Genomic DNA, 27,011 nt, shown 5'->3' with positions numbered 1-27,011 from the left:
CTGCTTATGGGGGGTCTCTGGTGCTGTAATGTGTGCTCCCTGACACTGCTTATGGGGGGTTCTGGTGCTGTAATGTGTGCTCCCTGACACTGCTTATGGGGGGCTCTGGTGCTGTTATGTGTGCTCCCTGACACTGGTTATGGGGGCGCTGTGGTAGTTGTGTGCTCCCTGACACTGCTTATGGGGGGCTCTGGTGCTGTAATGTGTGCTCCCTGACACTGCTTATGGGGGGCTCTGGTGCTGTTATGTGTGCTCCCTGACACTGCTTATGGGGGGCTCTGGTGCTGTAATGTGTGCTCCCTGACACTGCTTATGGGGGCTCTGGTGCTGTTATGTGTGCTCCCTGACACTGCTTATGGGGGCTCTGGTGCTGTTATGTGTGCTCCCTGACACTGCTTATGGGGGGTCTCTGGTGCTGTTATGTGTGCTCCCTGACACTGCTTATGGGGGGTTCTGGTGCTGTTATGTGTTCTCCCTGACACTGCTTATGGGGGCTCTGGTGCTGTTATGTGTGCTCCCTGACACTGCTTATGGGGGCTCTGGTGCTGTTATGTGTTCTCCCTGACACTGCTTATGGGGGCTCTGGTGCTGTTATGTGTGCTCCCTGACACTGCTTATGGGGGGCTCTGGTGCTGTTATGTGTGCTCCCTGACACTGCTTATGGGGTGCTCTGGTGCTGTTATGTGTGCTCCCTGACACTGCTTATGGGGGCTCTGGTGCTGTTATGTGTGCTCCCTGACACTGCTTATGGGGGGCTCTGGTGCTGTTATGTGTGCTCCCTGACACTGCTTATGGGGGGCTCTGGTGCTGTTATGTGTGCTCCCTGACACTGCTTATGGGGGCGCTGTGGTAGTTGTGTGCTCCCTGACACTGCTTATGGGGGCTCTGGTGCTGTTATGTGTGCTCCCTGACACTGCTTATGGGGGCTCTGGTGCTGTTATGTGTGCTCCCTGACACTGCTTATGGGGGCTCTGGTGCTGTTATGTGTGCTCCCTGACACTGCTTATGGGGGCTCTGGTGCTGTTATGTGTGCTCCCTGACACTGCTTATGGGGGCGCTGTGGTAGTTGTGTGCTCCCTGACACTGCTTATGGGGGGTCTCTGGTGCTGTAATGTGTGCTCCCTGACACTGCTTATGGGGGGTTCTGGTGCTGTAATGTGTGCTCCCTGACACTGCTTATGGGGGGCTCTGGTGCTGTTATGTGTGCTCCCTGACACTGGTTATGGGGGCGCTGTGGTAGTTGTGTGCTCCCTGACACTGCTTATGGGGGGCTCTGGTGCTGTAATGTGTGCTCCCTGACACTGCTTATGGGGGGCTCTGGTGCTGTTATGTGTGCTCCCTGACACTGCTTATGGGGGGCTCTGGTGCTGTTATGTGTGCTCCCTGACACTGCTTATGGGGGGCTCTGGTGCTGTTATGTGTGCTCCCTGACACTGCTTATGGGGGCTCTGGTGCTGTTATGTGTGCTCCCTGACACTGCTTATGGGGGCTCTGGTGCTGTTATGTGTGCTCCCTGACACTGCTTATGGGGGGCTCTGGTGCTGTTATGTGTGCTCCCTGACACTGCTTATGGGGGGCTCTGGTGCTGTTATGTGTGCTCCCTGACACTGCTTATGGGGGCGCTGTGGTAGTTGTGTGCTCCCTGACACTGCTTATGGGGGCTCTGGTGCTGTTATGTGTGCTCCCTGACACTGCTTATGGGGGCTCTGGTGCTGTTATGTGTGCTCCCTGACACTGCTTATGGGGGCTCTGGTGCTGTTATGTGTGCTCCCTGACACTGCTTATGGGGGCTCTGGTGCTGTTATGTGTGCTCCCTGACACTGCTTATGGGGGCGCTGTGGTAGTTGTGTGCTCCCTGACACTGCTTATGGGGGGTCTCTGGTGCTGTAATGTGTGCTCCCTGACACTGCTTATGGGGGGCTCTGGTGCTGTTATGTGTGCTCCCTGACACTGCTTATGGGGGGCTCTGGTGCTGTTATGTGTGCTCCCTGACACTGGTTATGGGGGCGCTGTGGTAGTTGTGTGCTCCCTGACACTGCTTATGGGGGGCTCTGGTGCTGTAATGTGTGCTCCCTGACACTGCTTATGGGGGGCTCTGGTGCTGTTATGTGTGCTCCCTGACACTGCTTATGGGGGGCTCTGGTGCTGTTATGTGTGCTCCCTGACACTGCTTATGGGGGCTCTGGTGCTGTTATGTGTGCTCCCTGACACTGCTTATGGGGGCGCTGTGGTAGTTGTGTGCTCCCTGACACTGCTTATGGGGGCTCTGGTGCTGTTATGTGTGCTCCCTGACACTGCTTATGGGGGCTCTGGTGCTGTTATGTGTGCTCCCTGACACTGCTTATGGGGGCTCTGGTGCTGTTATGTGTGCTCCCTGACACTGCTTATGGGGGCTCTGGTGCTGTTATGTGTGCTCCCTGACACTGCTTATGGGGGCGCTGTGGTAGTTGTGTGCTCCCTGACACTGCTTATGGGGGGTCTCTGGTGCTGTAATGTGTGCTCCCTGACACTGCTTATGGGGGGTTCTGGTGCTGTAATGTGTGCTCCCTGACACTGCTTATGGGGGGCTCTGGTGCTGTTATGTGTGCTCCCTGACACTGGTTATGGGGGCGCTGTGGTAGTTGTGTGCTCCCTGACACTGCTTATGGGGGGCTCTGGTGCTGTAATGTGTGCTCCCTGACACTGCTTATGGGGGGCTCTGGTGCTGTTATGTGTGCTCCCTGACACTGCTTATGGGGGGCTCTGGTGCTGTTATGTGTGCTCCCTGACACTGCTTATGGGGGCTCTGGTGCTGTTATGTGTGCTCCCTGACACTGCTTATGGGGGCTCTGGTGCTGTTATGTGTGCTCCCTGACACTGCTTATGGGGGGTCTCTGGTGCTGTAATGTGTGCTCCCTGACACTGCTTATGGGGGGTTCTGGTGCTGTAATGTGTGCTCCCTGACACTGCTTATGGGGGGCTCTGGTGCTGTTATGTGTGCTCCCTGACACTGGTTATGGGGGCGCTGTGGTAGTTGTGTGCTCCCTGACACTGCTTATGGGGGGCTCTGGTGCTGTAATGTGTGCTCCCTGACACTGCTTATGGGGGGCTCTGGTGCTGTTATGTGTGCTCCCTGACACTGCTTATGGGGGGCTCTGGTGCTGTAATGTGTGCTCCCTGACACTGCTTATGGGGGCTCTGGTGCTGTTATGTGTGCTCCCTGACACTGCTTATGGGGGCTCTGGTGCTGTTATGTGTGCTCCCTGACACTGCTTATGGGGGCTCTGGTGCTGTTATGTGTGCTCCCTGACACTGCTTATGGGGGCTCTGGTGCTGTTATGTGTGCTCCCTGACACTGCTTATGGGGGCGCTGTGGTAGTTGTGTGCTCCCTGACACTGCTTATGGGGGGCTCTGGTGCTGTAATGTGTGCTCCCTGACACTGCTTATGGGGGCTCTGGTGCTGTTATGTGTGCTCCCTGACACTGCTTATGGGGGCTCTGGTGCTGTTATGTGTGCTCCCTGACACTGCTTATGGGGGCTCTGGTGCTGTTATGTGTGCTCCCTGACACTGCTTATGGGGGCTCTGGTGCTGTTATGTGTGCTCCCTGACACTGCTTATGGGGGGTCTCTGGTGCTGTAATGTGTGCTCCCTGACACTGCTTATGGGGGGTTCTGGTGCTGTAATGTGTGCTCCCTGACACTGCTTATGGGGGGCTCTGGTGCTGTAATGTGTGCTCCCTGACACTGCTTATGGGGGCTCTGGTGCTGTTATGTGTGCTCCCTGACACTGCTTATGGGGGGCTCTGGTGCTGTTATGTGTGCTCCCTGACACTGCTTATGGGGGCGCTGTGGTAGTTGTGTGCTCCCTGACACTGCTTATGGGGGGCTCTGGTGCTGTAATGTGTGCTCCCTGACACTGCTTATGGGGGCTCTGTGGTAGTTGTGTTCTCCCTGACACTGCTTATGGGGGGCTCTGGTAATTGTTATGTGTGCTCCCTGACACTGCTTATGGGGGGCTCTGGTGCTGTTATGTGTGCTCCCTGACACTGCTTATGGGGGGCTCTGGTGCTGTTATGTGTTCTCCCTGACACTGCTTATGGGGGGCTCTGGTGCTGTTATGTGTTCTCCCTGACACTGCTTATGGGGGCTCTGGTGCTGTAATGTGTGCTCCCTGACACTGCTTATGGGGGCTCTGGTGCTGTTATGTGTGCTCCCTGACACTGCTTATGGGGGGCTCTGGTGCTGTTATGTGTTCTCCCTGACACTGCTTATGGGGGGCTCTGGTGCTGTTATGTGTTCTCCCTGACACTGCTTATGGGGGCGCTGTGGTAGTTGTGTGCTCCCTGACACTGCTTATGGGGGGCTCTGGTGCTGTAATGTGTGCTCCCTGACACTGCTTATGGGGGCTCTGGTGCTGTTATGTGTGCTCCCTGACACTGCTTATGGGGGCTCTGGTGCTGTTATGTGTGCTCCCTGACACTGCTTATGGGGGCTCTGGTGCTGTTATGTGTGCTCCCTGACACTGCTTATGGGGGCTCTGGTGCTGTTATGTGTGCTCCCTGACACTGCTTATGGGGGCGCTGTGGTAGTTGTGTGCTCCCTGACACTGCTTATGGGGGGCTCTGGTGCTGTAATGTGTGCTCCCTGACACTGCTTATGGGGGCTCTGGTGCTGTTATGTGTGCTCCCTGACACTGCTTATGGGGGCTCTGGTGCTGTTATGTGTGCTCCCTGACACTGCTTATGGGGGCTCTGGTGCTGTTATGTGTGCTCCCTGACACTGCTTATGGGGGCTCTGGTGCTGTTATGTGTGCTCCCTGACACTGCTTATGGGGGGTCTCTGGTGCTGTAATGTGTGCTCCCTGACACTGCTTATGGGGGGTTCTGGTGCTGTAATGTGTGCTCCCTGACACTGCTTATGGGGGGCTCTGGTGCTGTAATGTGTGCTCCCTGACACTGCTTATGGGGGCTCTGGTGCTGTTATGTGTGCTCCCTGACACTGCTTATGGGGGCGCTGTGGTAGTTGTGTGCTCCCTGACACTGCTTATGGGGGGCTCTGGTGCTGTAATGTGTGCTCCCTGACACTGCTTATGGGGGCTCTGTGGTAGTTGTGTTCTCCCTGACACTGCTTATGGGGGGCTCTGGTAATTGTTATGTGTGCTCCCTGACACTGCTTATGGGGGGCTCTGGTGCTGTTATGTGTGCTCCCTGACACTGCTTATGGGGGCTCTGGTCCTGTTATGTGTGCTCCCTGACACTGCTTATGGGGGGTCTCTGGTGCTGTAATGTGTGCTCCCTGACACTGCTTATGGGGGGTTCTGGTGCTGTAATGTGTGCTCCCTGACACTGCTTATGGGGGGCTCTGGTGCTGTAATGTGTGCTCCCTGACACTGCTTATGGGGGCTCTGGTGCTGTTATGTGTGCTCCCTGACACTGCTTATGGGGGCGCTGTGGTAGTTGTGTGCTCCCTGACACTGCTTATGGGGGGCTCTGGTAATTGTTATGTGTGCTCCCTGACACTGCTTATGGGGGCTCTGGTGCTGTTATGTGTGCTCCCTGACACTGCTTATGGGGGGCTCTGGTGCTGTAATGTGTGCTCCCTGACACTGCTTATGGGGGCTCTGTGGTAGTTGTGTTCTCCCTGACACTGCTTATGGGGGGCTCTGGTAATTGTTATGTGTGCTCCCTGACACTGCTTATGGGGGGCTCTGGTGCTGTTATGTGTTCTCCCTGACACTGCTTATGGGGGGCTCTGGTGCTGTTATGTGTTCTCCCTGACACTGCTTATGGGGGCTCTGGTGCTGTTATGTGTGCTCCCTGACACTGCTTATGGGGGCTCTGGTGCTGTTATGTGTGCTCCCTGACACTGCTTATGGGGGGCTCTGGTGCTGTTATGTGTTCTCCCTGACACTGCTTATGGGGGGCTCTGGTGCTGTTATGTGTTCTCCCTGACACTGCTTATGGGGGCGCTGTGGTAGTTGTGTGCTCCCTGACACTGCTTATGGGGGGCTCTGGTGCTGTAATGTGTGCTCCCTGACACTGCTTATGGGGGGCTCTGGTGCTGTAATGTGTGCTCCCTGACACTGCTTATGGGGGCGCTGTGGTGCTGTAATGTGTGCTCCCTCACACTGCTTATGGGGGGCTCTGGTGCTGTTATGTGTGCTCCCTCACACTGCTTATGGGGGGCTCTCACAGCTGAAGCTTTCTCAGTGTCCCCGGTGATTATACCATTATCACATGATATTCTGTGGTGACTGTGGCCGCCTTGTGACGCTGCTTGCCGCCAGTGAATGCCCCTGAGCAGCAGTGTCCGGTGTCTTTCCCGTGAGCTCGTTATGTAAGCGGCTCCGTCAGTGATTCGCTCTCCCTGTCCTGAGTGACCCCGCACCAGCTATAAGATCTGCGGTCCCTTTAAGAAAGGTTGCGTAGCAACGCGTTCATTTCCCGGCCTGCGCCGCCCGGGCCTCCCACCACCGCCGCCTCTCCGGGCTGGAGGCCGTGACTTCCTTACGGGCAGAGCCGGGCACCGCCGACAAGTCAGCCCGAGGTGCGGGGCCTCCCTGCACAGGCCGAGGCGGCGGCGGAGGAGGAGCTGCACGGCGGCGGCTGATCCCGGAGTAAACATGGTGGGTGCAGCTCCGTGTACCCCCTGCAGATCACACAGGACACCGGTGGTTCTCCCATGTGTGGGGTCTGCGGGACTACTACCCCTATCTGAGTGCACTGCGGGTGTCATAGCTGACAACTTCCCCCCCCAGTGACAATACACATTGGAGGAAGGGGCCAGGACCACCTGGTGGGGCCGCGGAGGAGGGGGCCAGGACCACCTGGTGGGGCCGCGGAGGAGGGGGCCAGGACCACCTGGTGGGGCCGCGGAGGAGGGGGCCAGGACCACCTGGTGGGGCCGCGGAGGAGGGGGCCAGGACCACCTGGTGGGGCCGCGGAGGAGGGGGCCAGGACCACCTGGTGGGGCCGTGGAGGAGGGGGCCAGGACCACCTGGTGGGGCCGTGGAGGAGGGGGCCATGGCCGAGGAGGAGGGGGCCAGGAGCACCTGGTGGGGCCGCGGAGGAAGGGGCCAGGAGCACCTGGTGGGGCCGTGGAGGAGGGGGCCATGGCCGAGGAGGAGGGGGCCAGGACCACCTGGTGGGGCCGTGGAGGAGGGGGCCAGGACCACCTGGTGGGGCCGTGGAGGAGGGGGCCAGGACCACCTGGTGGGGCCGTGGAGGAGGGGGCCAGGACCACCTGGTGGGGCCGTGGAGGAGGGGGCCATGGCCGAGGAGGAGGGGGCCAGGAGCACCTGGTGGGGCCGCGGAGGAAGGGGCCAGGAGCACCTGGTGGGGCCGCGGAGGAAGGGGCCAGGAGCACCTGGTGGGGCCGCGGAGGAAGGGGCCAGGAGCACCTGGTGGGGCTCTGGGGCAAATTAGTGTTTTAGGTCCCCCAAAACATCATTCCTGTGCCACATCTCCACAACAATGGACCCTCATACTTTTCGATCTTTTCCCCCTCCCCCAGACGTATACATTTCTGCTAGTGATGTGCAAATGTGCTTGGATTAGGCGTTATCTGAGAATGCTCGGGTGCTAACCAAGTGTCTTTGGCATACTTGAATAATATATGTTCCTGCCCCCACAGCTGCTGCATGTCTCCCAGCTGGTTCGCTCTGCAGGACTGTATGGGGATTTGTTTGCGTTATATACTTGTAGTAATCCCTGAACTCCCCCGATTCTTCAGCTCTTTTCCATTTTGTGCTGCATTGCTCCATTGCAGAGATACTCACATTTGTTTCTTCTGCAGTGCAATATGTGCAATCTCTTCTTGTTGTCCAACTGGGCATTTCTTCATAGTTTTCGCTGGGGTCGTGAGCTCTCCCAACTCTGTCGCTGATCTAGCAGTCGCAGCGGCTGCTGAGCTTTGATTGTCAGCAAGTAAAGAAATAGTCAGTTGGTCTTTAAGCATAAATTTCCCATATTGTGCTACAAATTTGTAACGCAGCGAAAAACGGAAAATAGTGATAGAATTACAGGAGCTTGGAGATTTTATAATGTATTTAGCCTGTCACTTGCTTAAAAAATTGAGTTATCTTTAAAGGGAACGTGTCAGGCGACTCGTGCTGCTCAAACTGTGGGCAGCATGAATCGCAGCCTGGCTTCACAAAGTTTCAGAGATAATATACTTTGAAGATTTGTCCCGGAATGTGGAGCTGACTAGTCCAGCGATGTCTTTGGCTTATTTCTCCCAGTGCCACCAAGGATAATTGATAAGTCTCTGCCTTGCATGAACATAGGGAGAGAGCTGTCAATCTCCTGCTGTGGCGCAGGGAAGAGCCGGCCAAGGACCATAGCCGAAGAGCAGACAAGTTCGGTGCCACTGGAGCATTTCAGAGAGTATTCTTTGTACCCGCAGTGTGGGCACCATGAAACGCCTGACAAGTTCCCTTTAAAATTTCAAAGTAGTTGGAAAAACAGGCAAGTTTGCAATTTATTTAAATAAAAAAAAATCATCTCCTTTCCTAAGAACAGTGGGATTTTTTATTTTATTGTGTACAGAAGAAGAGTCTTTAGTGGAGTGGTCCGCTGCGGTCCGACTTGTGTTCTGATACTCCGCCCCCCCTCCCCCCCCCCCCCCCCCCCCGGTGAAGCAATAAAGGGACCCTGATGAGTTGATGGGGGCCCTTTTGAAACCCCCATGGCTGCCATTTTTGTACTCCTATGACTGAGCTTCATTGGAGGTTGTTAGTTTAATTACAGACTGAATACTGAAATATTGTATTGTTGCACAAGTGATCAAATGTTCACAAGATCGATGGAGACTAAAAAATAAAAAGTAAAAAAAAAAATGACAAAGAAAAAAGTAAATTAAAAGTTCGAAAAGCATTTCAGTATCGCCATGTCCAATTTTTCGTCACCGCACCTCTCCCACTAAATGCACTACAAAGTGATTGAAATGTCGTAGGTAACCCTGATGGTATCAAGAAAAACTGCAGCTCGGCACGCAAAAAAATAATCCAGCTATGTAAACGGATGGATAAAATCAAAGGAGAAAAAAAACAAAAGTGCAAAAATGAAAATTGTCTGCATCATTATGCTTTTAAGGATAATAATGTAAAATTAACTTTTATCTTCCAGGAGGAAGCCACCCCAAAGTCATTGATCGACACAGCCCTACATTACTTGAGCGCTCACCTTGAAAAGTTTTGCTGGAAGAGACCGGACGGGACGTTTTGTCTCCATGATGCGGCGGTGTTCCCTCAGGAGGTGGCCGATCAACTGCTGCGCACCATGGCTGTACAAAGTAATCCACACCAGCAATATTAGGGTAGCTCATAAATATCATCAGTGGGGTCCGACATCCGCCACCTAATAGCAATGGCGGTTTCTCAGCCACTTCACAGTGTGTGGAGCTGCTCCTTCTCTGTACATTGTGCACTTGATCAGTGGGATTGCCGAGTGTCGGACCCCCCATGGTCTGATATTGGTGACCTTTTTTATGAATCCTCTATATCTTAGTCCTGACAAGCCCATTTATTATAATATTGTTTTGCTGATTTTGCCATGGTTCTCCTCTTTAGGACAGCTCAATGAGGTGACAGTCGGAATCTTCCGCGGAAGCCAGTTACGACTGAAGCGTGCATGTATCCGCAAGGCGAAGATCTCTGCCGTAGCTTTCCGTAAGGCTTTCTGCCATCACAAATTGGTTGAATTGGACGCGACGGGGGTGAATGCTGATATAACCATCACTGACATTATAAGTGGGCTCAGTAGTAGTAAATGGATCCAGGACAACCTCCAGTGCTTGATCCTCAACTCCCTGACGCTGTTCCTGGAGGATCCATACGAGCGTTGCTTCAGTCAACTGTCCGGACTCCGTGCTCTGAGCGTCACCAACGTGTTGTTTTACAATGAGGATCTTGCCGATGTCGCTTCTCTTCCCAGGTTGGAAAGCTTGGATATCTCCAATACAACAGTGACTGACATCTCGGCTTTACTGGACTGCAAGGACAGACTCAAATCCCTTACGATGCACCACCTGAAGTGTCTAAAAATGACGACATCGCAGATATTGGAAGTGATCAAAGAACTGAAGCACCTCACCCATTTGGATATATCTGACGACAAGCAGTTCACATCGGACATAGCCTGTCGTCTGCTGGAGCAAAAAGATATCCTGCTCAGCCTCGTCTCGCTGGACATCTCCGGGAGGAAACACGTGACTGATAAAGCGGTGGAGAGCTTTATATCGCAGCGTCCTCAAATCCAGTTTGTTGGTCTTCTGGCCACCGAGGCTGGGTATTCGGAGCTCCTCTCTGGAGAAGGCAATGTGAAGGTGTGACATTAATGTCTGATAGGTGTGGGGGGCCTTTCTGGTGGTCGCACAAGCACATCTGTCTTTATTAGGCTGCTTTTACACTTGTAGTGTTTTTGCGGCCCAGATAGATTTCAATGGGTCCGCAAAAACGGGCTGCCAAAAATCGTAGGAGCACCGTATGGCCGTGAGGGCCATATTTACGGCCGTGAAAAAATATTGCTCTTGCTCGATATTGTAAATCAATGGGGCCGCAAAAACAACGGAAGATTGTTTTTGCAGTGTGCCGTGACTTCCGGTTTTGCGGACTGCCGTTTTTTTCCCCAATACTTTTGCTATAGTATTGGGAACCTGAAAATGTCGATCTGGAAGTTTTTTGCCGTCCGATATTGCGGCAGACCTTGAAAATTGCGTTGATACGGCCCGCAAAAAAAAAACGGCAAGTGTAAAACAAGCCTTAACGTCTATGGAAGTTCTTGAAATTGCCAAGCAGGCTTTTATTGGGTGTTTGCAGAACATAAGCATGAATTGTAAGACCATCCAATAATGTATTTCTATAGGCGAATAGTAAGACGTTTGTCTGCCAAACCCTTGTCTTGTCAAAATATATATTAGGCTATGTGCTTCCATCTGGAGAACAGCATTGGGACAATACCCGGGACAGAGACCTTCACTATAGTGAGGCAGACAGTCACTTTGTGCTCACGCTCCAGCAGTGCCCGTCTGCAACACTTTTGAACCTGCCTAAAAAGGATGGACACTGCTGGAACAGAGGTGAGGCATAGGACAAAGTGAATGTCTGCCTTATAGTCAACGGCTTCATCATGGGTTGTATCTCAGTGCCTGCCTTCAGGGCTATAGACAGATGTCCCCAGACGGAGCTATAAATGTGGCAGAAACGTAATGTGTACACAGCCCTATGTGTTTGGCTGGCGTAAGGGTGCGTTTTCTCATAGTCATAGCTGTAGTAAAAAAACATGAACCATAGCCAAGACTTATACATTGATCTATTGCGGCTAAGCAAAAATTAACATAGTTAAACCAAGAACCTCATGTTTAGTTATCTGATCATATGGTATGCAGGCTACTACCACTGGCGGTGGGCGACCGTAAAGATGTGCCAACCACCACCGCTGCAATCTGAGTGCAGAGTCCTGAAGCAGGGATGATAATAATTAAGTTTTGGATATTACTAATTATAGATGCACTGCAGAAACTGTATAACCTAAGGGTGCGACCGACACTTATACTGTTAACTAATGCAACTCCCTTTTCTTCATTGATTACTAGAAACTGTTTCTGCACTGTTACGACTAGAAACGTACAAATAAAAAAGTAATATCCATTGTTACAAAGTGCTGGGATGTTGCTAGGATAAGCAATCATTTTTTTGCAAGATGGGGTCCGGTCTTCCGATCCTGAAAATGATTGGGGTCTCAGAGCTGCTTTAGTATTGCATCTCCTTCTAAGTTTTCCCTGCAGAGCAGCGCTCCTGTCACCCCACTGAGCAGGTAATTGCTTCCATCCCCATTCACTTAAATGGATCAGTGCTGAAGTTTTTTGTACCGTGGGTGGCTGGGGCCCGCACTGATTTTTAGGATCAGTAAGGGTACTAGAGAATGGATCCCCTAGTACATATCTCACGCTTTAACATGAACAGAGCCAGTGACCTTTTTTTTTGGGGGGGGGGGAATTCTTAAAAGTACTTAAATCCCACTGTTTTTTTTTTTTTTTTTTTTTTACTTACATGAACTTCTTACATTAGGATCCTGTTCTGATTTAAATTTATTGTGGTGTGTGTTTGTTTTTTTTGTTTTTTTTTTAGGTTTCCGGAGAAGCAAATCAGATCCAGATTGCAGAAGCGCTGCGCCGATACAGCGAACGCTCCTTCTTCGTTCGCGAGGCCCTCTTTCACCTGTTCAGTCTAACACATGCCATGGAAAAAGCCAATCCAGAGATGTTGAAGGTAAGGAGTCAATTTAAGGTGAGGACCTACTGGCAGCATTGTCATATCTGTAATGAAACTTTGTGATTTCTTTACAGTTAGTAGTCATAGGCATGAGAAACCATCCGACTAATCTCCCCGTACAGCTGGCGGCCAGCGCCTGTGTATTTAACTTGACCAAGCAAGATCTAGCGGCTGGGATGCCTGTGAAACTACTGGCTGATGTAACACATTTACTACTTAAAGCTATGAAGAATTTCCCAAACCACCAGCAGGTACGACCTAATCATTTACCAGCAGAATTTAGATAAAGACAGTGTTAGAAAGCGACGTACGCCAAAGCACTTGTCACTCAGATCATGGGTTATACAGTAAACCTCTCCTAATAAGACTGTGGTCACCTCTTCGGCTCAGACCTCTATTGCACTCGACTCTGCCATAATCGCGCCCACTCGACTCTGCCATAATCGCGCCCACTCGACTCTGCCATAATCGCGCCCACTCGACTCTGCCATAATCGCGCCCACTCGACTCTGCCATAATCGCGCCCACTCGACTCTGCTGATTGTGTATGCTCATCTCAATAGGGCGAAAGGTATAGGCTTTTATTGGTCCAGTTTTGGATTTCGAAATGGGTTTTGGAGCAGTGACCCTCTTATCTATGACGTCCATATGGCTTATGACAAGGAAAGAGGATTTTAAAAATGCATGACAATCGTAAGCAAACTTAAAGAGCACAGCTGACCGCACAACCTCTGCAGCTGACTGCGTCCGCTCCAGGTCAATTAGCCACAGCTGACCCACAGATCTCGGGTGCTTCAGCCAGAAAGACAGATATCGTGGATGCAGGAGAAAGAAAGCGGCAGCACTCACCGATCTTCTAAGCAGGTTCCTTTATTGATTAAAGATCTTCACGGCACGGGGGTGTCTATACAGGAGAATGTGGGAGCAGAACGACGGCCGTTCAGCGGGTTGAAGCGCCAGACCGGCGTGAAACAGCCGTCGTTCTGCTCCCACATTCTCCTGTATAGACACCCCCGTGCCGTGAAGATTTTTAATCAATAAAGGAACCTGCTTAGAAGATCGGTGAGTGCTGCCGCTTTCTTTCTCCTACATACATGACAATGTGGCTTTTTCCACAATCTGTCAGGATTCTCCGGTATCGGCAGCAATAGCAGAATGTCATGTGACTGCAAGTATGTGATTTGCATACTTCCGGCCACACTTCAACTTAGACGTGCCCGGCAGTGCGTGTCTAGTAGTCATGTGACAGCGTGTATGCAAAAAACATGCTTAGGGTCACAGGACTGCCTGCTCTTACCGCCGGCAGCAGAGAAGCCTGACAGCGTGCAGTGTGCACACTGAGGATTCAAAAGACTTTCATCCCAAAAATGGACAACCCCTTTAAGTAATATGGGGTTTATGATTTCTGGAACTTGGCAGGTAATTTTTGAACTTTTTTGTTTTTTTTGTTTTCATGGTTTAGTTGCAGAAGAACTGTCTACTGTCCCTCTGCAGCGATAGGATATTACAAGACGTCCCATTCAACAGGTACTTATACATTCACTGGTTACATTGGTTGGCCTTTGGTAAGAACAAACATTACATCATTTACGAGGACAGATATTGTCTAGATAGAAACTCTTCCTGTGCATTCATGTCAGTGCTGACACTATGGTACAAGGTATATGCTGTTCTGATCATCCTGAAAAAAAAATCACTGGTGGCTTGCAGCTGTAAAAAAAATAAAAATAACAAACTAAGTGATAATCTCCTACCTGCACTCACCAGGATCTAATTCAGAGGTGTGCACTCACTCTGGAAGTGGAGACCTCTCCGTTCCTCCAGCAACAGGACTACTGTATTGTGTGATTGATCAGGTATGTATTGTTGAATTCACCTGACCACTGCAGCCAATCAAAGGGCGGAGTGGTCTTGCTGATGATGGAACAGTGACGTCTCCATTTCCGATGTCAGTGCGGACCCTGGAGCAGCGTGTACTAGATCCATGAGGGTGTCTGTAGGTGAGTATCACTCAAGTTGTCTTTTTGTGTTTTTGTTTTTTTTACATTTGAAAGTTACGGTGAACCTTTTTTCATTTTGCCCGGACAACTCCTTTTAATTACAACATTTGTACACTTCTTTTCTAGGTTTGATGCAGCAAAGCTGGTAATGCAGTGGTTGTGCAATCATGAAGATCAGAACATGCAGAGGATGGCGGTTGCCATTATCTCGATTCTTGCTGCAAAGGTTTGCATGTTTATCACAAAAATCCTAATATAAGAGGTTAGCACTAGTAATGAGCAAGCGTGCTCGTCTCGTAGTCGAGTATTTCTCCTTCACCTCAATGGGGGACACAGCCCGTGGGTGTATGCTGCTGCCACTAGGAGGCGACACTAAGTGATACAAAGACAGTTCTCTCCTCCCCTGCAGTATACACCCTCCTGCTGGCTCCCAGCTAACCAGTTCTTGCTTAGTGTCCGTAGGAGGCACACGGACGGGTCTGCTATTCAGACCCAAAACTCTTTATTTTATTTTTCCATTTTTGATTTTACTTTCTACAACGAACGAATGGGCGACGGATTCTTTCATGTTCCGATCTCCCCGAACCATCAACAGGCGCGCACGGAGAGTATCGCCTCTCCGTATCCTCTCCTGCGACGTGGGATGCCACTGCCTGGGCTGATCCTAGGGGCGACTGGTCCCTTCAAGGGCACCGATCTCCCCACACCCTGAACAGCGACCACATGGAGTGTCGCTTCCACGTATCCTCTTCCCCAGCCAGGCCTAATGCCGGACAACTGGCCCTGTCCACCCAGGGGCTGAACTCCGTGGATGTACAGAGGCCCCTCTCTATGGCGTCCAAACAGCCCCCACTGTCCCACCACTGTAAAAGCGGATGGCACAAGGAGGCGGACGATTTCTCTCCACCTCCCTAACAAAGGGATGATGGATTGAGGTTTATCCCTCTATCCCTGCACCTGCAGCAGAATAAGAGTGCGTGCGCTTTCCTCGGCGCTGAAATCCAGTCATCGCAACGGCTCCATGCCGGGACGCACACCGATGGTGAGTGGATCAGCGATGGCCTCTGCAGCGGGATATCCACATGCTGACAGGCAGCCTCAACTTCCCTTTGGCCCACCTCTCTGAGGTAACGCTCCGGCCGGCTGCAAAAATGTAGCCCCCGGCTTCAGCCAATGTGTAGGCCGCATCCCGGAAGCTGCGCCCGCACTATGGCGCGCTAAGGCGGCTCCGCCCACCTTTTCTGGCACTTCTTCCCAGGCACGGGGGGATCACTTCTCTCGGCAACGCCCCTCTATTCTACCCCTGGTATTGCTCATGCTGGCTGCAGAAATTTAGGCCACTGCATGGGCCTATTCATGGAAGTCACTAGGCTCCGCCCATATCACATCTGTGGCTCCGCCCCCCGAATTGCCGCCTCACTCTTTGCGAGACTTTACCACCTCTGCAATTCCCGGTGGCCATCTTGGTCCACCCCGCCGGCACACACACAGGGGCGATGGTTTTGCATTAAAGGGGCACAACGACTCTGCAACCGGGTAAGGAAGTACTGCTCTCTTCCCCCTGTGCTTAAACACACATGTCCAGTATCTCCTGCCTGGTCTTAAAGGTACACAACCAGTATTCCCTAGTCTTAAAGGTACATGACCAGTATTCCTGCTCTTAAAGGCACATGACCGGAATTCCTGGTCTTAAAGGCACGGGACCAGCATTCCCTGGTCTTAAAGGCACGGGACCAGCATTCCCTGGTCTTAAAGGGACACTGTCACCTGAATTTGGAGGAAACAATCTTCAGCCATGGAGGCGGGGTTTTTGGGTGTTTGATACACCCTTTCCTTACCCGCTGGCTGCATGCTGGCTGCAATATTGGATTGAAGTTCATTCTCTGTCCTCCATAGTACACGCCTGCACAAGGCAATCTTGTCTTGCGCAGGTGTGTACTATGGAGGACAGAGAATGAACTTCAATCCAATATTGCAGCCAGCATGCAGCCAGCGGGTAAGGAAAGGGTGAATCAAACACCCAAAAACCCCGCCTCCATGGCTAAAGATTGTTCCCTCCAAATTCAGGTGACAGTGTCCCTTTAAGGGCATATGACCAGTCCGAAGCCGGTCACCCTAAATGAGCTCAGGAACCCTCCGCCTGCAATCCGACCTTATCCCAGAGTACTTAGTTCCCTGAGTGGGCTTCGTCACTGCCGCAACCCATGGATTCTCTGACCAAGAGATTGAATCCCTCCGTGAACCCTCTGTGGCTCGGAGTGCTCGCAGGACCAATATAGATGTCCCTTTCCTTCATGCGAGCTGTCGGCTAGCAGGAGCCGCAAGTTTTCTAGAAACGTACAGGCGTCTAGAAATGTACATGCGCCTAGAAAACGGAAGTTTCATTTCCTGATTCCTCGCCAATGATTTGCTGAGAACAAGCCTCTGAATATGGATTGGATATTGCCTTGGTTCTGGACTCACCAGAACTTCAGAAAAGGATGGATTCGCCTATTTATATCATCAACCAATCTCTGTAGATTGACGAGGACTTCGGTTCTACTCTAGATCACGCAGTGTCCCTCATAAGGAAACTAAACTCCCTCGCAGAGCATTTGCCATTCACCCTGACTGGTAGCGTCCGGATAAGCGATCCACTGGACAGAAACCTCTGCAAGCGTGGTATCCTTTTTCAGCCAATATGCAAACTCACTGGGTGTTCCCGCCACGTATTCCCATCTAAGACGTGAGATGCCATGCCTGGTCTGATTCTTAGGGGTTACGGGTCCTTTTAAAGGGCACCGATCTCCCCACACCATCAATAGACGAGCACATGGAGTGTCGCCTCCAGGTATCCTCTTCTGTAGCCAGGCCTAACGCCGGACAACCAGCCCTGTCCACCCTTGGACCTTAACTCTGTGGATGTACAGAGGATCCCTTTTTGGCATCCGAACACCCCCCTCTGCATCTCCACTATTTAGCAGATGATGCAAGAAGGCGAACGATCCCTCTCCACTTCCGTTAAGAGGATGGTGGATCGAGGGTTCTTGCACCCTAGAGGCGTGGTCGTCCTGCCCTATCTGCCCTAGCCGCTCTTCCAGCCCTGCACTGAATCGTCTATATCTCTTGCTATACCCTCTCTCTCCTGGGCTGGCACCTAAACTTAGACAAGTTTTTCCTCATTTCCAGCCCAGCAGATATCCTTTTTGAGGATGATCCTGGAATCTTCCAGAAGGTTGGTGATTTCTCCCTTGAGACAAGGCCGTGGCCCTTCAACAGGGAGCTCGCGCACTTGTTTACTCATCCCCTCATTCCATTCGATTTGGTAGGAGGGTTCTGAGGAAAATTGGAGATGACAATGGAAGCTGTTTCCTTTGCTCCTCGCGTTTTCTGCAGGTCAGTCAGATTTTCAGAGGGTAGCCTCTGAGCTCCTTCCTCATCCAGGAGAGATCCTTTCTCCCGGTTCAATGGTTATTAGTGACTACCGATGCCAGTCCTCTTCTCCTGATCATTGTTCTGGGGATCTAGTTCTACAGCAGTCCACTGCCTTCTGGCAGGTCACCCCATCTGATTCAATAAGACAATCCTACGTCTGTGCCATACATAAATCATCTAGCAGGTACCCATGATCAGGCGTCATGGCCGATGTACCTCACATTCTCTGTTGAGCCACGATCTATCATTCGGTGATCTCGGCACTACACATCTCAGGTGTAGAACTCTGGGTGGCGGACGCTGTCAGGGTCCCGCCTCATGTGAGTGGGAACTTCACCCGGAAGTCTTCCATCAGATCTGTCTTCTCTGGAGCACTCCAGATGTAGGTTGGATGGCGTCCAGACTGAACACCAATGTACTCTAGTTCATGGTTCGGCCTCCAGATCCAAAAGCCATCGCAGTGCATGCTCTGGTTCTTCCATGGTATCAGTTTCCATAACCCCTCTTCCAATACTTCCAAGATATTTTAAGAAGCAGGAAGGGCCCCAGTGATCTTGGGAGATCCGCACTGACCATGACAGGTTTTCCCGTTTGCGGAACTAGTATTTTTCCGTCTTATTGCAACAAAACTGCCAATATGGACTTCGTCGCAGGGAGTCTTCACATGTGGTTCTTCCCTATCGCATACCGTTTGATCTTTGGGACCTTAATGGTCCTGGAAGTCTTACAGTAGACTCCTTTTATCCAGACAGACTTTACGATCATGGAAGGTCACCCTTTTTTCTCTGCGATCTCCTCATCCTTACAACTTTTCGGAGCTAGCCGCTCCGTTCTTTCAGACTTTTTTCCCTTATTACCATCAAGGCAAGGTTGTCTTCAGGCCATCCCCGTCCCTTGTTACCAAGGTGGTATTGTATTCCCACAGTTATGAGGGCATCGTTCTTCCCTCATCTCTTTCGGCACCAGTCCACAAAACGGAATGGGTTCCCCATATTCTGGACGAGATGAGTGCTCTGAGTAGGTACGTCTCGAGGACGGCGTCCTTCCAAAGGTTGGACACTTTATTTGGACTACTTCACGGTAAGAGGACGGCTTCCTGACGGTTACAGAAAGGGTTTAGCCGTTTCATCGGCCATGTTAGCCTGGTGGATTCGTTACACCATCCAGGAGTCCTTCCGTGTTAGATGTCAGCCTATTTCCCTTTCTATCGAGGTTTCTTGGATTCTAGGCACCAGGCATCGGCACAGCACGCCTGCAAGCTTGCGGGTTCGTCCAGTCTGCATGCATTCTTGAAGCACTATAATTCCCAGACTTCCACAGATGTGAGTCTGGGCAGGCGGACTCTGCAGGCCGAGGTGGTGCACTTGTAAGTAGCGGTCACACAGGGCCTGATATGATGTTGCCCCCACCCAGGGACTGCTTTGGGACGTTTCACGGTCTGTGTTCCCCAATGAGGCGAAGGAGAAATAGGGATTTTTGTGTACTCCCAGTAAAATCCTTTTCTCCGAGCCATTCATTGGGTGACACCGCTCCCACCCTGTTACTAGCTTGTGCTTGTTTTACAATTTGACATGCTATACTCTCACATATAATGTGACATGCTATACGCTCATATTATTGATCTCCTACTGCTTTTGCACCAAACTGGTTAGCTGAGAGCCAGCAGGAGGGTGTATACTGCAGGGTAGGAGGTAACTTTCTTTGTACCACTTAGTGTCAGCCTCCTAGTGGCAGCAGCATACACCCACGGTCTGTGTCCCCCAATGAATGGCTCGGAGAAAAGGATTTTACGGTGAATACACAAAAATCCCTATATTCGCCATGATCGAAGAAAAATGCTTGTCGCCGCGGCTGCATGTCTCGCCGCTGTTTGACAGACGCAACTCATGCAGGGATTGTCTGTTTTCTCACTCATCACTAGTCAGCACTTGATAACAAAACCTAACAAGACCATGGGTTTATTGTGTTAAGCCTAATAACACCAAAGAAGTGCAAAAAATGACTAAAATATATATTTTTATTGGAATAAAATTAAAAACAAAGTTTGTTTTTTTTTTTTTTTTTTTAAAGTGCTGAAATGGAGGAACACTTACTCCAATGTAATTAACAGGACATCCAAATTATATATGAATATCAATACTCGTTAGAATTATATGCCCAATACAATACTGTACCCTATGTGAAAGCAATGCCCCTGCAAATCCTGCTACCACAGAAAATAGAAGAAAACAACAATGTCTTTGGCAGAAAAATGTCCTCCAGTATATTAAGAGGATTCTGCATTGACATTAAATTTCCTCTAGTTTAAGAAATGTAGTATTTTATGTTGAACACAACAATATCAAGTGCAATGCTTCTAAAAGTACATGATGAATTGTGCAGGAATACCAAAGCATTTCTTCCTGCTTTTTATGCAAAGCTCTTTGTATCATCCTTTCTCACAATAGCTTCAGTAATAAGATATTATAATTATCTCAGGTGATTATAGAGCTAAAGTGCTTTGCATATAAAGAGTGACTATGTAACAACGTATAACTTGCAGCACACCGAGGGCTTTTTGTTACATTGTATGTAAACTGTGAATCTGTCTGACAACATATGACATGCAGCATATGAAAGGCTTTATATTATATGTAAACACACTCATTTCCCATACAACATCCCAAAGATTTGATGTTATAATATATGTTAACAGTAACTCTGAGACTACATAAATCAGGCAGCATCACAAGGGCATTACATTCTATCGCATACTTGCATCATGCAGCATGTGAAGGGCTTTGTTATCTTGCATGTGAGCAGTGATTATACGCAGCCACATGTATATTGCAGCATGTAAGAGCCTTTTGTTGCTGACTCTGCATTCACCTGATCTTGGTATACATCATCTTTGGGTCACAGCAGCGGAGCTTCTTACTGCACATGCTCATAATACATGTCATCTCCGGGTCACAGCAGCGGAGCTTTTTACTTCACATTCTCATGGTATTGTCATCTCTGGGTCACAGCAGCGGAGCTTCTTACTTCACATTCTCGTGTTATAGGTAATCTCCGGGTCACAGCAGCGGAGCTTCTTACTGTACATTCTCATGGTATAGGTAATCTCTGGGTCACAGCCGCAGAGCTTCTTACTTCACATTCTCATGGTATTGTCATCTCTGGGTCACAGCAGCGGAGCTTCTTACTGCACATTCTCATGTTATAGGTCATCTCCGGGTCACAGCAGCAGAGCTTCTTACTGTACATTCTCATGGTATAGGTCATCTCCGGGTCACAGCCGCAGAGCTTCTTACTTCACATTCTCATGGTATTGTCATCTCTGGGTCACAGCAGCGGAGCTTCTTACTGCACATTCTCATGTTATAGGTCATCTCCGGGTCACAGCAGCAGAGCTTCTTACTGTACATTCTCATGGTATAGGTCATCTCCGGGTCACAGCCGCAGAGCTTCTTACTTCACATTCTCATGGTATTGTCATCTCTGGGTCACAGCAGTGGAGCGTCTTACTGCACATTCTCATGGTATTGTCATCTCTGGGTCACAGCAGCGGAGCTTCTTACTGCACATTCTCATGTTATAGGTCATCTCCGGGTCACAGCAGCAGAGCTTCTTACTGTACATTCTCATGGTATAGGTCATCTCCGGGTCACAGCCGCAGAGCTTCTTACTGCACATTCTCATGGTATAGGTCATCTCTGGGTCACAGCAGCGGAGCTTCTTACTGCACATTCTCATGTTATAGGTCATCTCCGGGTCACAGCAGCAGAGCTTCTTACTGTACATTCTCATGGTATAGGTCATCTCCGGGTCACAAACGCAGAGCTTCTTACTGCACATTCTCATGGTATAGGTCATCTCTGGGTCACAGCAGCGGAGCTTCTTACTGCACATTCTCATGGTATAGGTCATCTCCGGGTCACAGCAGCGGAGCTTCTTACTGCACATTCTCATGGTATAGGTCATCTCCGGGTCACAGCAGTGGAGCTTCTTACTGCACATTCTCATGGTATAGGTCATCTCCGGGTCACAGCAGTGGAGCTTCTTACTGCATATGCTCATGGTATAGGTCATCTCCGGGTCACAGCAGTGGAGCGTCTTACTGCACATGCTCATGGTATAGGTCATCTCTGGGTCACAGCAGCGGAGCTTCTTACTGCACATTCTCATGGTATAGGTCATCTCTGGGTCACAGCAGTGGAGCTTCTTACTGCACATTCTCATGGTATAAGTCATCTCTGGGTCACAGCAGCGGAGCTTCTTTCTGCACATACTCATGGTATAGGTCATCTCTGGGTCACAGCAGCGGAGCTTCTTTCTGCACATACTCATGGTATAGGTCATCTCTGGGTCACAGCAGCGGAGCTTCCTACTGCTCATGGTATAGGTCATCTCCGGGTCACAGCAGCGGAGCTTCTTACTGCACATTCTTATGGTATAGGTCATCTCCGGGTCACAGCAGTGGAGCTTCTTACTGCATATGCTCATGGTATAGGTCATCTCCGGGTCACAGCAGTGGAGCTTCTTTCTGCACATACTCATGGTATAGGTCATCTCTGGGTCACAGCAGCGGAGCTTCTTTCTGCACATACTCATGGTATAGGTCATCTCCGGGTCACAGCAGTGGAGCTTCTTACTGCATATGCTCATGGTATTGTCATCTCTGGGTCACAGCAGTGGAGCTTCCTACTGCTCATACTCATGGTATAGGTCATCTCCGGGTCACAGCAGTGGAGCTTCTTACTGCATATGCTCATGGTATAGGTCATCTCCGGGTCACAGCAGCGGAGCTTCTTACTGCTCATACTCACAGGCTCCTCTGTGGTAGTTTTAATCCTATAGTGATGGACTCCTTGTCAAAACAAATGTGAAGTGCTAATTAAAGGTATTTAGGAATTTATTCATAATTACATTTTTCATTCTTTTCCCCTTGATATAAAGCCCTTGGTGTAGAAATTATAGATAAGGTACAAAATAACATTTGGCTGTATGTCATTTTGTTTTACAGCTATCAACTGAACAAACTGCACAGTTGGGAGCTGAACTCTTCATCGTGCGGGTTCGTATTGCAGACATTGTGGAACACCCTGGAACGGACGTGCACATTTCAGTTTAAAGATTCCTGATGAACCTGTAAATTGAAATTTCATTAGGCTATGTGATTCCCTTACACATTGTTAGGGAAGAGTCAGACAGACGTAGAACACGGACAAGAATCACAACACAATGCTCAGACTGGCCGGCAGCTCTTCCATCCCAAGTGTCCGAGCATTGCGTTGTGATCGTGGTTCGTGTTATACAGCCAACTGACTCTTGCCTTTCAGTGTTACTGGGTTTTTAAAACTCCTGCACTTCCGCTCCCAATATGTTTTTAACTTCTTCCAGTGATTACCAATTTTTGTTCTACGCTTTCATTTTTTTCTGGCTGTGATGGCTTTCTTTTTATGCTGACATTTTTAGTTATACCATTTTATGGTACATGCATTGTATTTTTTGTTTTTTTTTGCCTTACATCATTTATTGTGGATCTATTTTTTTTACTACTTTTTAAACTGCAAAAAAGAGAAAATACTAATTTTTATTTACATATTTTTAGCCCTTTAGGGAACGTGAGCATGCAATAGTTTGATCAATAGATACTGCAGTAATACGCAAAGGCTGGGCTTCAAAGGACTAAGAGGGTTGCAACAAGGGCCTTCAGCGGGCCCTGGCTGCCATGATAGCTCATAAACACCTTGTGGTTGTGGCATAAGGTGGCGATGGGAGCCCATGAATGCTTGGTCTATCAATGACACAATTTAATTGTCGCTACCAGTCACGGACAACAGAATTTGAATGCTTAAACAGCAATGATCGGAGCTAGCAGCGGTATAATGCAGCCGGAACCCGCTCGGTATGGTGTGGGCTCAGACTCCATCTAGGACGTACAATTGCATCCTACATTAGGAATGAGTTGTAGGCCTAGTTTGGAGCTTTTGTGTAAAGAATATTCTGCCTGAAACATCTATTTGTCAGAGAATGCAAATTGTTCTTATATTTATTTATTTTTTTCTTTCTATTTTCTGCACCTGCTTAGTCAAGACTAAGGTTGGTTTTGTTACATGCATATAAATGTCATATTTTAATTTTTTTTTCTCTCCTTCCTTCCAAAGCAACTGCTTCAAATCGTGCGACAAAAGACCAGCCAGAGTCTTGTGGACACCACCTTGAAATTCACTCTCAGCGCTTTGTGGAACCTGACGGATGAATCGCCGACCACATGTCGACATTTTATAGAAAACCAAGGCCTGGAACTCTTTATGAAAGTCCTTGAGGTAAGGGAGAATTGGCACATTTTTTTTTTCTCCTTCGCCTCATTGGGGACACAGGAGCATGGGTGTTATGCTGCTGCCACTAGGAGGACACTAAGCAAATACACAAAGTTAACTCCTCCTCTGCAGTATACACCCTCTGCTGGCTCTCTCGTGAACCAGTTCTTGCTTAGTGTCTTTAGGAGGCACTAGGGTCTGATTTCAGACCCAGACTTTATTTTATTTTTCTATTTTTTTTCTGCATTTTTTATTTTTTTTTCACGGATTCGACGGGTGACGGGGCCTTTCAAGGCTCTGAACTCCCCAAAATCTTCAGGCGGGAACGCGTAGTGTCTCCTCCCCGTACCCCCTCCTGCAACTTATACGTCTGCCTTGGCTCTTATAGGGGCGACGGATCCTTAAATGGGTCCGCTCTCCCCACACCAACAAGGGACGGGAACATGAGGTGTCGCCCTCATGTACCCCCTTCCAGAGCCAGGCCTTCATCGAAAAGCTGTTCTCTGCAGTGGAGGGCCCCCCCCAATGTGGCGAAGGAGAAACCCCTGCAGCAGCTATGTGCCCCTGCACCACCACTGTCTGAAAGCGGCTGATGCCAGGAGGCAATGGGACCCTCTCCACCTCCCTGTCAAAGGGATGGTGGATTGAGGAAGAATCTAGTGCCACAGACCCCCACAGTAACCGTGAGCACCCAGAGGCTGGAGATTGCAGAAAATGCACTCAGTTGGCAAGGGGGGAGGAAGGCTTGTTCCCTCCCCCCTCCAGGGGTCCTGTGTGGAGGGCCGGAGCCCAGAGGGGATTGGTGCTCCTCATTTTTCTCTCCTCGCGCTGCCGTTTGAGCCCCCAACGCCCCCGTCCTCGCTGGAACTTCACCACCAACCCCCACACCGCGTCCACTGCGCTGTCCGTGGCGCGTGACGGCGCTGTCAGTTGCGCGCCACAGCACTGGCTGCGACTCGCGTCAGCGCCGACCGGCCATTGCGACTGTCACTGGTAATTTATGCCCCGGCTTATTGCCATGGTAGGCCAGATCCCGCCCACCCGGCCGACTCCGCCCCTACTTCCTGGCACCTGCCAGCCGGCTTTTCTTCCCAGGACGCTGCACATTGCAGGCTGCGTCCCTCCCCCCATAGCTCCGCCTACTCCTTCTGGTGCTTCTCGTTGCCCACGAGAAGCGCCGACTCCATTCTCGAGCCCTGCTTCTTCGATAAAGGAAGGAAGTTCAGCGTGGACCCTCCACCACTGACGCTGCAGCAGTATGGCAATCACTGGGGGCACGGACGCAGGACCTGGGTAAGCTAGCGATCGCTGCTTAACCCACTCCACGGCAGATACATATTTAAGCCCTCCGCTGCAGACTCACTCTGCTAGCCAGGCACATCCCTACAGCTCTCCGCAGCATCTGCAGCTCCCTACAAATGTCTGCAAAATGTCTCAGCCACAGGCTAATAAAAAGGCAGATAAAACGTACACAGTTATCTACACCTCATGCAATGCTTCCCTACCGCGGAAGCACCCAAAACCCTTCTGTACCGTCTGCGAGGCTTTAGGTTCTCAGGAGACCCCCGCTGCTGTAGAACACAGCGGTGCCAGCCCCCTGAGTGGGCTACTTCTTTGACACAGTCCTTGGCTTCCCTCGCACGGGCCCTAGAATCCTTTCGTGATTCATCCTCAAGTCAGGGCATTGCTGTACCCTCAATAGAGGGTCTCCCTGCTGCACAACAGTCTTCAGACAGGGGCTGGACGGCGATGGGGAGTACTCATTCCTCCAGGAAGCGTACCCGTGCGGCATCCCCACAGAACTCCGATGTTTCCTCAGCCGGTTCCGTATCTCGTTCCCCTTCTCCAGGGGCTTACAGCAAGCACGATACAGAATACGAATCTGATGTGGCCCCAGACCCGGAATCCCCTGAGTTCCAGGAGTCTATTGATTCCCTCATTGAGGCAGTTAATCACACTCTAAAAATAGACGATGTGCCCGATACTAATTACGACCACACAGTGTCCTTTAAGCATACAAAACTGCCTCACAGGGTTTTCGCCAATCACCCTGAATTGACAGACATTGTTACAAGGCATAGAAGCCGCAGCAGCTACCGGTAAATGTCAAAAATAAAAATAGATACCAATAAAAGTAAAATTAATTGAGATATCAGTAGGTGGTGTGGTCACAGAAAGGGTTTGCCTGCCTCGAAGGCCACGATAGCCAGATGGCTTCGTTCAGCAATTCAAGAAGCTTACGGTGTCAAGGGCCAGCCTATCCCCGCGGGGATTAAGGCACACTCCACTCGGTCAGTGGGGGCCTCCTGGGCCATTTGGCACCAGGCATCCGCTCGGCAAGTGTGTAAGGCCACGACTTGGTCCAGTCTTCACACGTTCGCTAAACATTGCAACATTCATGTTCAAGCCTCCTCAGATGCAGCCGTTGGCAGACAGATTCTGCAATCGGCAGTTTCGCATCTGTAGGCTTCATTTAATCACTTAATTCTTTAAGCATTGGGTGCGTGAGGTTTCACCTCTTGTGACGTTTTCCCACCCAGGGACTGCTTTTGGACTTCCCATGGTCCTGTGTCCCCCAATGAGGCAAAGTAGAAACAGGGATTTTTGTGTACTCACCGTAAAATCCTTTTCTCCGAGCCAATCATTGGGGGACACCGCACCCACCGTTAGCCCGTTGGCTTGTAGTCTTTAGTGGTTTTGACATATTGCAATTCTGTTTGTGAGCTCCTACTGCTTTGACACCAAACTGGTTCACGAGAGAGCCAGCAGAGGGTGTATACTGCGGAGGAGGAGATAACTTTTTTGTGTATTTGCTTAGTGTCCTCATAGTGGCAGCAGCATAACACCCATGGTCCTGTGTCCCCCAATGATTGGCTGGGAGAAAAGGATTTTACGGTGAGTACACAAAAATCCCTGTATTTGCTACGTGCATAGCACAACATCTTCCACAGTTTTGTACATGCATTATGATCACATCATTCATTTCTCTATCGCCTTTCATTGGGGGACACAGGAACCATGGGTGTATGCTGCTGCCACTA

General features: G+C 50.3%; 1 protein-coding gene across 1 annotated transcript in view; it reads left to right on the top strand.

Annotated features, from left to right (window-relative positions):
• The first annotated feature begins 6,430 nt into the window (after window positions 1–6,430).
• LOC138648288 (protein zyg-11 homolog) overlaps window positions 6,431–27,011 on the top strand; it is a 31,341-nt gene continuing 10,760 nt past the window's right edge. The window contains exons 1-9 of the mRNA XM_069737896.1: window positions 6,431–6,605; window positions 9,106–9,271; window positions 9,549–10,303; window positions 12,108–12,248; window positions 12,326–12,502; window positions 13,714–13,778; window positions 14,378–14,477; window positions 22,671–22,721; window positions 23,815–23,976. Of these exons, the coding sequence (XP_069593997.1) occupies window positions 6,603–6,605; window positions 9,106–9,271; window positions 9,549–10,303; window positions 12,108–12,248; window positions 12,326–12,502; window positions 13,714–13,778; window positions 14,378–14,477; window positions 22,671–22,721; window positions 23,815–23,976 (1,620 nt within the window). The 5' untranslated portion in view covers window positions 6,431–6,602. The remainder of the gene's footprint in view (window positions 6,606–9,105; window positions 9,272–9,548; window positions 10,304–12,107; window positions 12,249–12,325; window positions 12,503–13,713; window positions 13,779–14,377; window positions 14,478–22,670; window positions 22,722–23,814; window positions 23,977–27,011) is intronic.

This window comes from Ranitomeya imitator, chromosome 8 (genome assembly GCF_032444005.1).
Source record: "Ranitomeya imitator isolate aRanImi1 chromosome 8, aRanImi1.pri, whole genome shotgun sequence".
Lineage (NCBI taxonomy): Eukaryota > Metazoa > Chordata > Amphibia > Anura > Dendrobatidae > Ranitomeya > Ranitomeya imitator.
This window is presented reverse-complemented; position numbering and strand designations above follow the sequence as displayed.